Source organism: Prionailurus viverrinus, chromosome A1 (assembly GCF_022837055.1).
Source record: "Prionailurus viverrinus isolate Anna chromosome A1, UM_Priviv_1.0, whole genome shotgun sequence".
NCBI classification, from domain to species: Eukaryota; Metazoa; Chordata; class Mammalia; order Carnivora; family Felidae; genus Prionailurus; species Prionailurus viverrinus.
In genome coordinates this window covers 106,207,185-106,224,257 of record NC_062561.1, presented here as the reverse complement: position 1 = coordinate 106,224,257, position 17,073 = coordinate 106,207,185, and the positions used below count along the sequence as shown (strand labels likewise).

Here is a 17,073-nt window from a genome sequence, read left to right as displayed (position 1 = left end):
AAAAATCCAGGAGTATAAGGGGAGAATTAGAGAAGTGATGCGATAAAACACAGTAATATACGCATAATTGGGATTCCAGAGGAGGAAGAGACAGAGAAAGGTGCTGAAGGTGTACTTGAAGAAATCATAGCTGAGAACTTCCCGGATCTGGGGAAGGAAATAGGCACTGAAATCCAAGAGGCACAGAGAACTCCCTTCAGACGTAACTTGAATCAATTTTCTGCATGACATATCATAGTGAAACCGGCAAAATACAAGGAAAAAGAGAATATTCTGAAAGCAGCTAGGGATAATCATGCTCTACCATATAAAGGGAGACGGATAAGACTAGTGACGGATCTATCTACTGAAACTTTGCAGGCCAGAAAAGAATGGCAGGAAATCTTCAATGTGATGAACAGAAAACATATGCAGCCGAGAATCCTTTATCCAGCAAGTCTGTCATTTAGAATAGAAGGAGAGATAAAGATCTTCCCAAACAAACAAAAACTGAAGGAAGTCATCACCACTAAACGAGCCCTACAAGAGATCCTAAGGGGGATCCTGTGAGACAGACTACCAGAGACATCACTACAAGCATGAAACCTACAGACATCACAATGACTCTAAACCCGTATCTTTCAATAATAACACTGAATGTAAATGGACTAAACGCTCCAACCAAAAGACATAGGGTATCAGAATGGATAAAAAAACAAGACCCATCTATTTACTCTCTACAAGAGACTCATTTTAGACCTGAAGACACCTTCAGATTGAAAGTGAGGGGACGGATAACTATCTATCATGCTACTGGAAGTCAAAAGAAAGCTGGAGTAGACATACTTATATCAGACAAACTAGACTTTAAATTAAAGGCTGTAACAAGAAATGAAGAAGGGCATTATATAATAATTACAGGGTCTATTCATCAGGAAGAGCTAACAATTATAAATGTCTATGTGCTGAATATGGGAGCCCCCAAATATATAAAACAATTAATCACAAACATAAGCAACCTTATTGATAAGAATATGGTCACTGCAGGGGACTTTAATGCCCCACTTACAGCAATGGGTACAACATCTAGACACAAGATCAATAAAGAAACAAGGGCTCTGATTGATACATTGGATCAGATGGACTTGACAGATATATTTAGAACTCTGCATCTCAAAGCAACAGAATATACTTTCTTCTCAAGTGCACATGGAAGATTCTCCAAGAGAGATCACATACTGGGTCACAAAACAGCCCTTCATAAGTATACAAGAATTGAGATCATACCATGCATACTTTCAGACCACAATGCTATGAAGCTTGAAATCAATCATAGGAAAAAGTCTGGAAAACCTCCAAAAGCATGGAGGTTAAAGAACACCCTACGAAAGAGTAAATGGATCAACCAGGCAGTTAGAGAAGAAATTTAAAAATATATGGAAACAAACGAAAATGAAAATACAACAATCCAAATGCTTTGGGATGCAGCAAAGGCAGTCCTGAGAGGAAAATACACTGCAATCCAGGCCTATGTCCAGAAACAAGAAAAATCCCAAATAAAAAATCTAACAACACACCTAAAGGAAATAGAAGCAGAACAGCAAAGACACCCCAAACCCGGCAGAAGAAGAGAAATAATAAAGATCAGAGCAGAAATAAACAATATAGAATCTAAAAAAACAAAACAAAACTGTAGAGCAGATCAATGAAACCAAGAGGTGGTTTTTTGAAAAAATAAATAAAATTGATAAACCTCTAGCCAGGCTTCTCAAAAAGAAAAGGGAGAGGACCTAAGTAGATAAAATTATGAATGAAAATGGAATTATTACAATCAATCCCTCAGAAATACAAGCAATTATCAGGGAATACTATAAAAAATTATATGCCAACAAACTGGACAACCTGGAAGAAATGGACAAATTCCTAAACACCCACACACTTCCAAAACTCAAACAGGAAGAAATAGAAAGCTTGAACAGACCCATAACCAGTGGAGAAATTGGATCAGTTATCAAAAATCTCCCAACAAATAAGAGTCCAGGACCAGATGGCTTCCCTGGGGAAGTCTATCAGACATTTTAAGCAGGGATACTACCTATCCTTCTCAAGCTATTCCAAAAAATATAAAGGGAAGGAAAACTTCCAGACTCATTCTATGAAGCCAGCATTACTTTGATTCCTAAACCAGACAGAGACCCAGTAACAAAAGAGAACTACAGGCCAATATCCCTGATGAATATCGATGCAAACATTCTCAATAAGATACCAGCAAATCGAATTCAACAGCATATAAAAAGAATTATTCACCATGATCAAGTGGGATTCATTCCTGGGCTGCAGGGCTGGTTCAACATTCACAAATCAATCAACGTGATACATCACATTAATGAAAGAAAAGGTAAGAACCATATGATCCTGTCAATCGATGCAGAAAAAGCATTTGACAAAATTCAGCATCCTTTCTTAATAAAAAGCCTCGAGAAAGTCAGGATAGAAGGAACATACTTAAACATCATAAAAGCCATTTATGAAAAGTCCACAGCTAATATCATCCTCAATGGGGAAAAACTAAGAGCTTTCTCCCTGAGATCAAGAACACGACAGGGATGTCCACTCTCACCGCTGTTGTTTAGCATAGTGTTGGAAGTTCTAGCCTCAGCAATCAGACAACAAAAGGAAATCAAAGGCATCAAAATTGGCAAAGATGAAGTCAAGCTTTCACTTTTTGTAGATGACATGATATTATACATTGTAAATCTGACAGACTCCACCAAAAGTCTGCTAGAACTGATACATGAATTCAGCAAAGTCGCAGGATAGAAAATCAATGTACAGAAATCAGTTGCACTCTTATACACTAATAATGAAGCAACAGAAAGACAAATAAAGAAACTGATCTCATTCACAATTACACCAAGAAGCATAAAATACCTAGGAATAAACCTAACCAAAGATGTCAATGATCTGTATGCTGAAAACTATAGAAAGCTTATGAAGGAAATTGAAGAACATATAACGAAATGGAAAAACATTCCGTGCTCATGGATTGGAAGAATAAATACTGTTAAAATGTCAATAGTACCCAAAGCTATCTACACGTTCAATGCAATCCCAATCAAAATGGAATCAGCATTCTTCTCAAAGCTAGAAGAAGCAATCCTAAAATTTGTATGGAACCACAAAAGGCCCCGAATAGCCAAAGTAATTTTGAAGAAGAAGACCAAGGGAGGCATCACAATCGCAGACTTTAGTCTCTACTATAAAGCTGTAATAATCATCAAGACAGCATGGTATTGGCCTAAAAACAGACACATAGACCAATGGAATAGAATAGAAACCCCAGAACTAGACCCACAAACATATGGCCAACTCATCTTTGACAAAGCAGGAAAGAATATCCAATGGAAAAAAGACAGTCTCTAACAAATGGTGCTGGGAGAACTGGACAGCAACATGAAGAAGGATGAAACTAGACCACTTTCTTACACCATTCACAAAAACAAACTCAAAATGGATAAAGGACCTGAATGTGAGATGGGAAACCATCAAAATCCTAGAGAATAAAGCAGGAAAAGACCTCTCTGACCTTAGCCGCAACAATTTCTTACTTGACACATCCCCAAGGCAAGGGAATTAAAAGCAAAAATGAACTACTGGGACCTTATGAAGATAAAAAGCTTTTGCACTGCAAAGGAAACAACCAACAAAACTAAAAGGCAACCAACAGAATGGGAAAAGATATTTTGCAAATGACATATCGGACAAAGGGCTAGTATCCAAAATCTACAAAAAGCTCACCAAACTCCACACCCGAAAGACAAATAATCCAGTGAAGAAATGGGCAGTAAACAGGAATAGACACTCCTCTGAAGAAGACATCCAGATGGCCAACAGGTATGTGAAAAGATGCTTAACGTCGCTCCTCATCAGGGAAATACAAATCAAAACCACACTGAGATATCACCTCACGCCAGTCAGGGTCACCAAAATGAACAAATCAGGAGACTATAGATGCTGGAGAGGATGTGGAGAAACAGGAACCCTCTTGCATTGGTGGTGGGAATGCAAACTGGTGCAGCCACTCTGGAAAACAGTGTGGAGGTTCCTCAGAAAATTAAAAATAGACCTACCCTATGACCCAGCAGTAGCACTGCTAGGAATTTACCCATGGGATATAGGAGTAATGATGCATAGGGGCACTTGTACCCCAATGTTTATAGCAGCACTCTCAACAATAGCTAAACTATGGAAAGAGCCTAAATGTCTATCAACTGACGAATGGATAAAGAAATTGTGGTTTATATACACAATGGAATACTAAGTAGCAAGGTGGATGGAACTGGAGAGTGTTACGCCAAGTGAAATAAATCATACAGAGAAGGACAGATTCCATATGCTTTCACTCCTATGTGAATCCTGAGAAACTTAACAGAAGACCATGGGGGAGGGGAAGAAAAAAAAAAGAGGTTAGAGAGGGAGAGATAGCCAAAGCATAAGAGACTCTTAAAAATTGAGAACAAACTGAGGGTGGATGGGGGGTGGGAAGGAGGGGAGGGTGGGTAATGGGTATTGAGGAGGGCACCTTTTGGGATGAGCACTGGGTGTTGTATGGAAACCAATTTGACAATAAATTTCACATTAAAAAAATCATCTAAAAAAGAAAATAAATCAGTCCTTAAGAAAAAAAAATATATATATATGTAACAATTTTTTACTTGTAAAGGTAATAAATATCCCAGTTCTTTCACAGAGTTCCAAAACTTCCTAAGAGCTTGGCCTTCCTTTCATGTACAAAACAGGTCATTTTCCATCTTAGCGTTATCCTATCATAATGATTTCTACTTCGTAATATCAGCCCTATCTAATCTAGCTTACTTTTAATGACGGCTGTTGTATCAGTAAAATCATCTATGGTTGATTTGAAGGTTTCTATTTGAAGTAAAAGTTTTGATTCTAAATTATGGTGGAAATCAAACTTAAATTCAACTGCCCTTGTAAACACAAAACAGTGGCATGACTTTCATATATTCTTAATTCTATTTTAACTGAAAAGAAATGGAAATCAACGTTATTTAATGTAAAAATATTTAAGTATCCATTTTATAAGTTCAAACATTAGCAAAGATTCTTTAAAACAAGAATTTATGATTAAAACAAACGTTAAGAAAAAGGAAATAGACTAAAATTTCTGACATAATCACTAAATTGGTAGGGTAGTTCCTAACTTCATAAAGTAAGCATGAGGACTTGAATAAAGACTACAAAAACCAAAGCAAACCAAAATAACTAACGTATTCAGAATTTTAGCAAGCTATCTGAAAAAACCAATTCTGTCTGGGAGAAGGGCGTTGGAGTGATCAAACAAGAAATCAGCCTGTACGGCCCAGATTGCTAATAGTTCAGTCTATCTGAGCTTTAGCAGGTTAAAAAGCTCCTCAGCTAGAAATTACACAATTCCTATCCTTCCTGGTAGCTTACCACTGACCCTGTGAGTGGCTTACAGCCCATATAAGGAAGCTGGCTGCCCTCCATACTTTGTTTCCCTTTCCTGTAAGCCACACCATGGATGTGCTGATGACTCTGACCACATGGACAAAAACACCTCCTAGGAAACAGCAGACTGACAAGATACAAAGAATGTGGGACCTGAGTGACCAAGTGCAGCAAATCTGCCTGCCATGAACCATCCATCTGCCTCTGGACCAGCATGTAATATGGATGCTTGTCTTATGTAACCGCTCTATTTACCAACTTTCCTTAACTGTAGTTTAACCTACACTCTAACATAATCTAGAGTTGCAGTTCAAGAACTGGTAGCCCCTATCTTCACTACATGGTAAATATACCACAAAGGCTTACTTCAGTATAGTTTTATCATAAAAGCATCAAAAAAGCAGAATACAAAATATATTAGGGATGAGACTGAGTAACAATGACAGAGGGCAAACATCTACCTTTTTTTAATTCCTTCCTCAAAACAGTCCATTGTATAAAGGGATTTTTAAGGAAAAAAAAAAAAAGGAACAGGAGAAAACACAGTAGTACGGAGATACTGAAAGCTAGAAAGGAGAGGGAAAAAACAACAAAAGATAGGCCCCATATTAGGAAGAGGCTAAATCCTAAAGCCTAAGAGAAAGCTGTGAAGCTACCTGATTTGACACCTAAAAATCACCAGTGCCTACAAGTTAGAGGCAGTGGGTGCCTCTGGAAGTGGCACGAACCATGTATTAAAGAAACTGAAGTAAGAAGCACTGGTTGCAACTTTGCATAAGAAACAACTAGAAAGAACCAAATCATCTTCATTACCATCATGAATACATTTCTGTGTCCTTCCCCAATCCTGCCAGGCTAAGGCTTATTTGCTAAAAAGGGGCTCAAAACCACAATGAGGTATCAATTCATAACACTCAGAATGGCACTTACCAAAAAGACAAGAAGTAAGTGTTGGTGAGGATGTGGAGAAAAGGCACCCCTCACGCACTGGTGTTTTACATGAGTCAAGATATGGAGGCAACCTAAGTGTCCAGTGACAGATGAATAAATAAAGAATACATGGTATATATACAACAGAATATTACTTGGCCGTAAAAAATAATGAAATCTTGCCATTGTGACAACATGAATGAACCTAGAAGATATTATACTAAGGGAGTTAAGCCAGACAGGGAAAGACAAATACCACATGATTTCACTTACATGTGGAGTCTAAAAACCAAAAGAGAAAACAAACAAGAAAGAGATGAAAAGACTCACAAATATAGAGAAGAAATCAATACAACAACAACAAAAAGAAAAACAGACTCATAAATATAAACAAACTGATGGCCACCAAAGTGGAGGGGATTGGGGGGATGAGCAAAATGGGTTAAGGAGATTAAGAGGTATAAAACTTGCAGTTTCAAGTCTTGGGGATGAAAAGTGTATCACTGGGAATAGTCAAAAATACTGTAATATACTTATCATGACAAGCATTTCATAATGTGCATAATTGTTAAATCACTATGTAGTCTACCTATAACTTTAGAATTTAAGTAAGTTTTAAATTTTATTTATTTTAAGTAAGCTCTACACCCAACACAGGGCTTGAACTGATGAATGACCCCGAGATCGAGAGCTGCATGCTCTAACAACTGAGGCAGCCAGGCATCCCTAAAACTAATTTAATATTATATGTCAACTATACTTTAATGAAAACATTTTTGGTCTGTGACACACTAGCAACAACTGAGAGCAGAAGCAGCTACTTTAATCAGGGGAGGAATGGAGAAAACATTTACATACTGAATCCTGAGACCTTCAATGTCCTCTCCCACTTGACTCTCAGAACTCAGTAGCCACGACTGTCATCAACAAGCAAAAAATTAAAAGATTCCTTTCTGTGAAATCTAATTGTAAAAAAAACAATCTTCAAGATGACTTAAATTCCTCAAAGAACCAGCAAAGCCACATTCATCTCCATTAAGGGCTTCAATGACAAGCTCCAAGCACCAATGCAGAATTTCCCTGGCCAAGGACCACAGTTACTTCACACAAGGCTAAATCTAAGCACCCAAGCTAAAAGACAGGAAACAGAGAGAAAGACACTTCAAGAAACAGAAACTACAAGGTGGAGAAAAACACATCTTTAGCTAAGTTTGGTGAAGGCTGAGACAGTAATATGTATAAAATTAAATAAGAAAAGAAAAGGAAAAAAATTGGTTCCAGAGAAAACAAGAAAGCTGTACAAGGAAAGAAAAAGGAGTCATAATTACCACGTGGCTCAGCTATGAATCATTTTAAAAAGTCATAAAAATATAAAAACCTAATCAAAATAATGACATAAAAATATATTGTGAGGATGGGACAAAGGGAAGAGTGCATGTGTGTGGTGGGCACATGTGGGTGAAGGACGTCAATTAAATTTAATTAAAGTTAAATTAAAAATCAAAAAGTACAGCAAGACAACTCTAATGTTGGGGAATATCAAGTAATTACTAAATCAATCAGCTAAGAGTTGAAAGAGGTTGCCTGTGGTATGACACAAACAGGGACATGAAAAGTCAGGCAACTATGGATTTTCATGATTTTCTTCTGTTTCTCTCAACTATGTTCATGGGTAATTCTGATAAAGATTTAAGAAGCCATACTGGAATAAAATACATCTTTTCAATGTTCCCATTAGTATAACAAAGCAAAGCAAAAGGTATTCATTGATGGCAAATTCACTCTGAGTCTTGGTCATACTCTCAGTTCCGTAATACAATTTTTTACACAAAGGGAGGATTTCTATTTTCAGCCATACTTGGCATCAACTATTCAAAATGCACTAAAATTAAAGTTTTCCGCCCAGGGCTCTCATTGCTTTTTCTTTTCCCAATTTCTCTCTACTCCAAAGCTGAACATCTGTGGTCTCTGGAAACTTTTCATTCTAGAAAAAAAGAGATGGGGGCAGGATCCAAAAAGTAACAAGAATACATAAAGACTTTTCTTACTGGGAGAAAACTGGTAGAGCAATTCTTTTCTGTCACTCATTCACTCCTTAGGATTTCTTTCAACAGTATTTCCCCTTTTGGTTAATGACAGGCATGGAACACATCTCTTCATTATTCAGAAGCCACTGAGATGTGATTACTCATGAATACACAAAGTCAACTGCTTACAGCCAGGCTTAACTGAACAGTATGAGAAAGACTATTTAGATCAATTTTTAAAAAAATGGCAAGCCTACTTTCCAGAAAATGCAAAATCTATAATTTCTAAGAATCCACATAGGGAAATAATGAGATTTCTTGATTTAGAGGGATATGTATCAGTAGCACTTTAATAACTGAATTCCATCAATTGTTAGAAGCAGGCTGAATTAAGGAATAGTTTTTATTTTTATTTTTTAAGGAATAGTTTTTAAATTGATGATTAATACACTACTATAAAATACAAAGTCACTTATTGAGTAAAACAGTACAAATGTTCTTTAAGACATTGATTCTTTATCATCAAAACTGGATTCCAGAAGTCAATGATGAGAGAAAAAAGCAACTAACATGAAAATAGTTAGTGCTTTAGTATAATTACAAAATAGGGTATGTCAAAAATCCCTAAGAAGCTCATACTTTGTAGTTGTACAGTGGTTACTGAACTTCGCTGGCCACAAGGGGAAGAAACTATTCACTTTATGACAGCTACCATTTAAAAGCCTTCAAATGAGAGACTTCTGACACTTTTAGTTTTGCAACATTTTTGTAAATCAGACAATTCACCTCTTTGTCAACTTTTGATAACCAAAAAATCTTACTACCCTGGTTTTTGAACACAAGGCCCATCCAAAGTCCAGCCAAAACAAAAATGAATATTCTGTGCTTTTAGGAAACTTCGCAAGAAATATCAGCAGATGAAAATGTTACCGAACAGTAAGTCAAGAAGTGAGTGGCACCTAACACAGATGCTTCTATGTCACCTTACCGCTTACCTGAAGTTTTTCACGTGGTCTTCCACCCCTGAAAGACGAATCGAATGCTGCAGAGCATTTAGGTAAGTCAGAGCTTGTGTAGAGGATCCCCAGTTCACGTCTGTGGGAAGACAGGGTACACACAGCAACACACCAGTATTAACCAACGATCAAGAACCAGTTTGAGGCACAGGGAAGTAAACGATGCTCTGTTTAAAAAAACAAATGCTAAAATAAACCAATGTACTGACAATGCTCAAGAGTTCAGGTGCATGGCATGACACTGTGATAATACTAATCTGAACTGGAACTGCATTTAAAGAACAAGTACAGTTCAGAAAAGACTAAGGTGATGGGGCTAGAGACACGCTGTGCATGCAACTCAACAAAGTTCCACAAATAATTTTAAGATTATTGTTTATATAGCCAGAGGACTAATGGGAAAGAGGCTCATCTCTGATGGAAAGATTTCAAAACTGAAATTACCATTCATAGAACTTAATAGTTTGTTATTGGAACAGGAAAATTTCACACTCTGCATTGAGTAAACAGCCTGGACACCAAATAGGACTTTAGAAATTTGTTATTTTAGAGAAATAATTGTTTCTAAGATGGCTAAAACATTACCTTCTTTGTCCATTTCATTTCTAAAGCCAGCACTCTAATCCAAAACCTCCCTGCATCATATCTGGATTGCAAAACGCTTCTTCACAGTTTCAGATGACAACACTGCAGCTACTCTTGCATTTCTTCCTAACTTAGTTGAATGGGGCTAAAACTTGTCAAACTTTTCTCACTGGCTCCTCCCTCAGTGTTACAGTTACCACACTACACTGGACCAATCCCAATACACCTAAGGATCATTATCTTATGTACAGATACACCCAAGAGTTACCAACACGACACGTTCTGGGAAATCTTTAACACCAGTTAGAACATGTTTGTCAAATGTTCCCTGCTATATGGTGAACTAACGGAAAGATACCACATCTTTCTAATATACCGTCCATTCCGTGCAATTTACTCCAACAGGTGCTAAGACCACAGTACTAACACGTATGCTTATTAGCCTAACAGCTATTACAAGAGCTATTTACGAAGTCTAATCCTTCCAAGGAAAATTTTAAAATACATTGAGGGTCACCCAAATGTTAGTAATACAAATGTGTCATTTTTCTGTAAGTAGGATTAGTTAAATTTACGGGCAAGTATGAAATTACAGAGAATAAAAAGTCTTGTGGTAATTATTTCACTAAGACTACATATATCTGGAAATGAGAAGTATTTTAGGTTTTACACAAAGCACCTTTCAAGTACACAGAAGATGAAGCTTAGACAGGAAAAGTAACAAAGAATTTCGAAGTGTCTTGTGGCTTGAAACAATAATAAAAGAGTACTAACCTGGTTTTTTGTAGGTCACATAAATATACAGCCCAAGGACTATGACATATGTTAACAATGCAGCCCACCAGTTAATGACAAACATCACTATGCAGCAAAGAATAGCTCCAATAAGTGATATCCACATGTTGTAGTATTTGAATGCAGGACGCCATCCTAACAATTACAAACAAAACAGATACATAAAAGTCAGTGAAATACCTTATCTGCTTTAGACAATGGAACATATGTGTGCACAAAATAACTTTCTTTGTGGTTGCTTTAAATATTCAGTATAAGGCTAACATATAAAAGTAGATTCATGGAGCATTACTGAGCACAATGAACTTTCACAATTTTTGAAGGCCATGAAGAAAGCACATGTATATAATTCTACTTTATTCTATGCATTAACCTATCTTAGTGAATACAAAAAAAACTACAAAAGATTGAGAGGAAGTTTCAAGTTGAGTCTTTACAAGTGTGGCTTTATGTTTTGGATTTTACCATGAAACATATGCATATTCTAATGCATATACAAAAGCGTTCAAACAAAATTTTCTGGAAAACTTAATTCATCTACTTGCTAGAAAAATTAACAGTTGGGTGTAGAAACTTATCTTCCCATTTGATGAAGTATTTATAAATTAAGTTCACTATAAAAAAAATGCTCAAGACCATGTTTTCAAATTTTCATTCCATAGCCGAAAATATTATTTAAAAATCATTTCAATAAATTTCATATTCTTTTCTTAAATTAAACTTTTAATTGTGAAATTATTGCAGATTCCCACAAAGTTGTGAGAAAGAATCCAGAGAAATTCTGGGGACTTTTTACCTAAGATTCCCGCAATGATAACACCTTGCAAAATCATACAATAACACAACTAAGATACTGATATTAATACAGTAAAGACAAAGAACAGTCCAATATAAGCATCCCTTGTTATCCTTTTACAACCACACATACCCATCTCTAAAATTTATATTCTTAAAGGAAAGACTGAAGCTAAGATGTGTGTGTCCCAACTTCCATACTTTATCTTCCCTATTCTGAGATAATTTGAGACCCTTAGAAGGAAAATTGCCTTTGTTCCTTCATTCTTTCCCTGATGTCCAGCTGTTGTTATGTTTTATAATAAAAAGTCCTCAATGAAAGCATATGGGGCAGTTTTTCAGTTCCCAGAGACCATTTAAAACAGAACTCCACAGAACTTACTGTGTTAAAAATATTTTTCTGGGCATGTTAGCTTTATCATAACCATGTTCTTAGAACTTAAATGGAAAGCAGTTACATAAATAATAAAAACAGGGAGAAAATAATTCTTTCATAGTATTAGTCAGAATTGGAGATCAATGCTATCTTAAATGGTTCTAAGAAACAGTAAACTATCAGTAAACTTCATGACAAAGAGATCTTTGAAGACTCACTTGACTCTAGAGTAAAGGTGGACTGAGCATTAATGGGTTAATCACTCACAACACCATCTTTTAAAATGTGTTGAAGTTTTATTATTTTCTCTAAAATCAAAGACATTAATGCATTCACAGAACTTTAAGAAAATGTAAGATCACCTGGAGATTTTGCAAGTGAGGCATGGAACACCGAAAAATTGATCAAAGCATACGATGCAAGGAAGAAGTTAGAGATAATTGGAGCGATAACATTCAGTTCAGCTGCAAAAGACACATGAGGTGTGTTTAAGGACACACTATACACATTTTTTAACTCTTTAAAACATGAAATTATTTTAAGCCTTTAGATGATAGACAGATATACCCCTATATCCACACTTCAGATTTAATGAGTACATATATTTTGCCACATGTACTTCATATACTTTCAGACATCGACCCTTGGGTCCATAGTTGAACCCTTTCCACCTCATTCTTCCAAAGTTGCCCTATTTTTCCAGTGACATTATATAGTTTTACTAAACACATATATAGTCCACAAGTTTTATGCAGTACTGTTTTGGTTATTTTAAAAGTCAGACAAATACCATATTTATCATTTTGCAATTTGGTTACATTTATTATATTTGAGACTCATTCATACTGATATGTGGAGATAAAGCGTATTCATTATTTTTACTCTTCGATAATAGTCTGCAGTTTCATTCTTCTGTTAGTAGGTATTCAAGTTGCTTTCCTTTTCTATTATAAATAATGACACTAAAAACATCTTTGGATATGGTTCTTTGGATATACATGCAAGTTTCTTTAGAATATATATAGACTACTAAAAAGAAGTGCTGGACTGTGAGAACCTTTACAAAACATTAGTGATTTATTCTCCAAAGTAGCCATACCGAAGAGATACCTAGCAGCATTACATGAGAGTTTCCATACTTTCTGGTCTAATTCAGACTTTTAATAAAAGTCCACTATCATCTTCAGCAGTGGAAGACTCATTTAACTCACTTGTGATCAGAGGTAAAAGTGCCCAAAAGTAGCTCAGGGGAGGCTCTATCTTCAGGAGGGCACTAAAATCCTTTCTCGTACGCTGTCATTTTATTTGTTTCAGGGACAAGAACCTAGGAGTTCCCTCTAATGGAGACTTAGTGATGGTAATAATTTTCGCAGGTATGTACTGAGCACTATAATTTATAGTATTTTCTACGTACACTTTCATTTAATCACAAAAAAAACTTAGTTTACTAGGTAAATTAAGGTTTTCTTCATAATTTAATAATTCAATGTTTAGAGTTCACACTATAAATGTTACAAAATCTGTATTAGCACATCATTTGTATGACTAACCAATTAAGATGAATCCAAGGGCAATTAAGAATGTTAAGATGTAGCCACGAAGAGGTTCATTATTTTTCCCATAACCTTTAGCAAACATCTGGAAAGCTGGGTAGATGTTGTCCTTACATAGAGCCTAGTGAAGAAAGGCAAATATTAGAGGAAATATAATGAAATTAGACAGACTTCCTTACAGTTATAATATGTGTAAGTGTATAATACTGTGTAATACTGTATAAACGTCTGATACTGTAAAATTTCAGACACAGGATTAGAACACAAGATTTCTACTTTTTGATCCTCTTTCTTCCCACTGTGTCACACTGCTTTACCTAACAAATGATAAAGGAGACCAAACATTTCAAGTATCAAAAGGTAGGTGGTAGAGAATACCACTGAAGTTTTTATCTACCTTACCCGCGTCCCCACGCTGAAACTCTTTTATGAAGATAAATGGCAGAGAAGTAGGCACACAAATAAATCTGAAAATTTGAGGAGTATGACATAGGTGTGACCTACATCACACAAAAAAAGTCTAAATCCTAGACTTAAAGCAAATAAAAATCCTTATTATAAAACTTAACCACTTTTCTTAAAACTCTATTAAAAACTATTTTAAGAGATATATTCTACATTGACCCTACTCATTGGCTACAACTATAATATCAGGAACAAGGCTGCAGAACAACATCCTATTCAGTGTCAGCTGTTTGCTTAATGCTCATTAAAGGGAGATGATGTGCCTCATTCGTCATCCTGAGTAGCTAACACAATGTGTGGCATATAGTAGGCATTCAAATGTTCATAAATCAAAACATAAAGGCTGTCATCATGCAAGGGGGCACAAGGTCCTTTAATTCTTTCAACTTATACTTGGATTGCATTCCTTATTCTTAGTAAGACATTATAAAAAATTTGTGCAATGAGAGTATGTTGAAAAAACAAAACTCCATCACCATTTACAGAAAGACAACTTGACTATACCTTCACGGTAGGTAAATGCACTAATGTTTATGTAATGAGAAACATTCACAAAATTAAAGATACCTGTCTTGAGATGTGTGTGTATATATCATACACATATAAAGGCAAACAAATGATTTGAAAAAGTTAAGAATCCCAAAGTGAAATATATTACCATAACTTCCCTTTCAATAAAGCTTGTACTATGAAAATACCCACCTGAAATATTTTGGGAGCACTCACAAGGGATGCTAATGCAGAAGAAAGAGTGGCTGAGAAGATACCTGCAGAAATTAATGGTGCGAATCCTGACACCATGCTCATTACCTTAAAAAAGGGGAAAATTAAGTGTTACAAACAAGTCAAGAAAGAACAAAATACTATATATCATTATTATGCTAATGAAGGAGACTAACAGGGCGGGAGGATATGATAATAACAAGCAGTAATAATGGTTATGTGCATTACAAATTTCTAAAACATATTTACCAGTAGCGTTCACCTTGAATCTTTTTATTTGGTAAAATTTCAGACACACAGCAGACAGAAAAGCGTAATGAACCACCAAGTATTTATCACCTGCTTTCAACAATGATCAGCTGAGGACCAATCTCACAAAATTGTGAATCAAACCCCAGACATCACTTAATAAATAAATATATAAATATTTCACCATGTACCTCTAATGGGTAAGAACTTTTAAAAACTCTAACTACAAAGCCACTGTCAGAATTTAAAAAGTAGTTCCTTAACATCACCAAACAGCCTATCACCATTCAAGTTCTCCAAGTTGTCCATCTTTTCTTGCCTTTTTAAATAGTTTAAACCAAAATCCACAAAAAGACCACACATTAAATTTGGTTGATACGTCTCTTAAAGTCTTTTTCAATCAGCAGGTTCACTGCTTTCCTTTACATTTTACTATTAAGTCATTGTCTCAGAGAAGCCTCACACTTCTGGATTTCACTGACTGCATCTCCAACTTGTGGTATGTAACTCGATGCTCTCACCTCTGTATTTCTAGTGAACTGACAGATCTAGACAGTGCATCAGGATGAAGTACAAGTTCTGTGGCAAGAGTATTTCAAGATGGTGCACTTCCATCAAGAAGGTTGTTTTTTCTTTCTTTTCTTTTCTTTCTCAAGAAGGTTGCTTTTTCTCTCTTTTCTTTCCTTGCTCCCTCCCTTTCTGTGAGATTGGCATTGTAGTTATGTTTTCTCTTTTTTAAAAAGAGACCTCAACTTTCGGAACCTAATGTGGAGATATTTCTACCTGAAAGGACATAAGTCTATGATGTGTCTTTAAATAACGTGGGAAGTAGGAAGTTATAAATAAAACAAAGTCAGCCAAGCACTGGTGATTAATAAAATCTCATAAAGTACATTACACTGCTTTCTCTATCTTTGTACATGTTCAAAACTTTCCCTAATGAAGTTTTAAAAAAAAAAATGGATTGATCACTTAGATCATGAGAAGACAACCAGATAAATCCAAACTGAAGGGCGAAAAACAAAGTAACATGCCTGGACTCTTTAAAATAGCAACACCCTGGAAGATTAAAACAGGCAGGCTGGAAACTCCTGGATTAAAGGATTTTAAAAGAACATGATAACTCAATGCCATACGTAACCTAGATTGGATTTTGGATCTAAGAAAAATAGCTATAAGGGACATTACTGGAGCAAGTGGGGAAAATGAAGATGGATGATATATTTAAGTAACAGTATTTCAACAACAACGAATTCCTGAAGTGGGCTAACTATACTGTGCCCATATAGAATATTTCAAAGAGCTCAAACTGATGGGCATTTTATGGTGTGTATAATTTGTTTTCACATATTTGAGAAGAAAGAGACTATACATATATACAAAGGTAAAGGCCTGGGGCAAAACATAAACACCTACTAAATTTAAGTGAAGGGGTAGGTATAGAGGTATTCATTGCAATGCTCCTCCCACATCTTTGAAAACTGTGAAAAGACAAGACCGAGGTGGAAAATTGTCTGGAGGACTCAGGTACTGTCAACTTGACCCATCCATTATAAGTTCCACCAGTAGTGAATGATGATCATTACCTAGATTCATTACTTCCCTAGTAGAGATTTACTTTTCATTGATAGTGACCAAGACCGTGCCAACTAAGAAGGAGACAAGGAAATATGGTTTTAAGGTATTTGTGACTATTTTGCTCTTGACTGTAATTTTATACTTTAAACCAGATGTAAAGTTAGGTATAGGCATGATCCCGGGCCATAATGCATACATCTGGTTTCATGTGTTGATAATTCCACCTTGTTTCACCTAAGTAGCTCTCCCTGTATCTTTCAAAAGACTTAGTATTAAAAATGAAGAATACATTAAAGTGGTTAAAAAAATATTAGCATTGACCGCTGTAAGCATTTCAGAGAGAAAAAAAATCTTAAATGATTTTCTATTCGGCCCTTTAGTCAAATTTTGGTAGTTAGATATATGCCACATGTTTTTCACAATCACTATGTTTCACGGTCGTTAATACTAGATTAGCAGTGCAACTCCTGTCTTTGGGGAAGGAGATTATAAAGGACAGATAAGATGGA

The 17,073-nt window shown here is 35.8% G+C and overlaps 1 protein-coding gene across 1 annotated transcript in view; it reads right to left on the bottom strand.

Moving 5' to 3' along the window:
• Positions 1-17,073, bottom strand: part of SLC12A2 (solute carrier family 12 member 2) — a 107,668-nt gene that overhangs the window by 30,372 nt on the left and 60,223 nt on the right. Inside the window, exons 11-15 of the mRNA XM_047849887.1 lie at positions 14,717-14,824; positions 13,547-13,670; positions 12,359-12,460; positions 10,805-10,960; positions 9,425-9,524 (exon numbers count right to left, since the gene is read on the bottom strand). Of these exons, the coding sequence (XP_047705843.1) occupies positions 9,425-9,524; positions 10,805-10,960; positions 12,359-12,460; positions 13,547-13,670; positions 14,717-14,824 (590 nt within the window). The remainder of the gene's footprint in view (positions 1-9,424; positions 9,525-10,804; positions 10,961-12,358; positions 12,461-13,546; positions 13,671-14,716; positions 14,825-17,073) is intronic.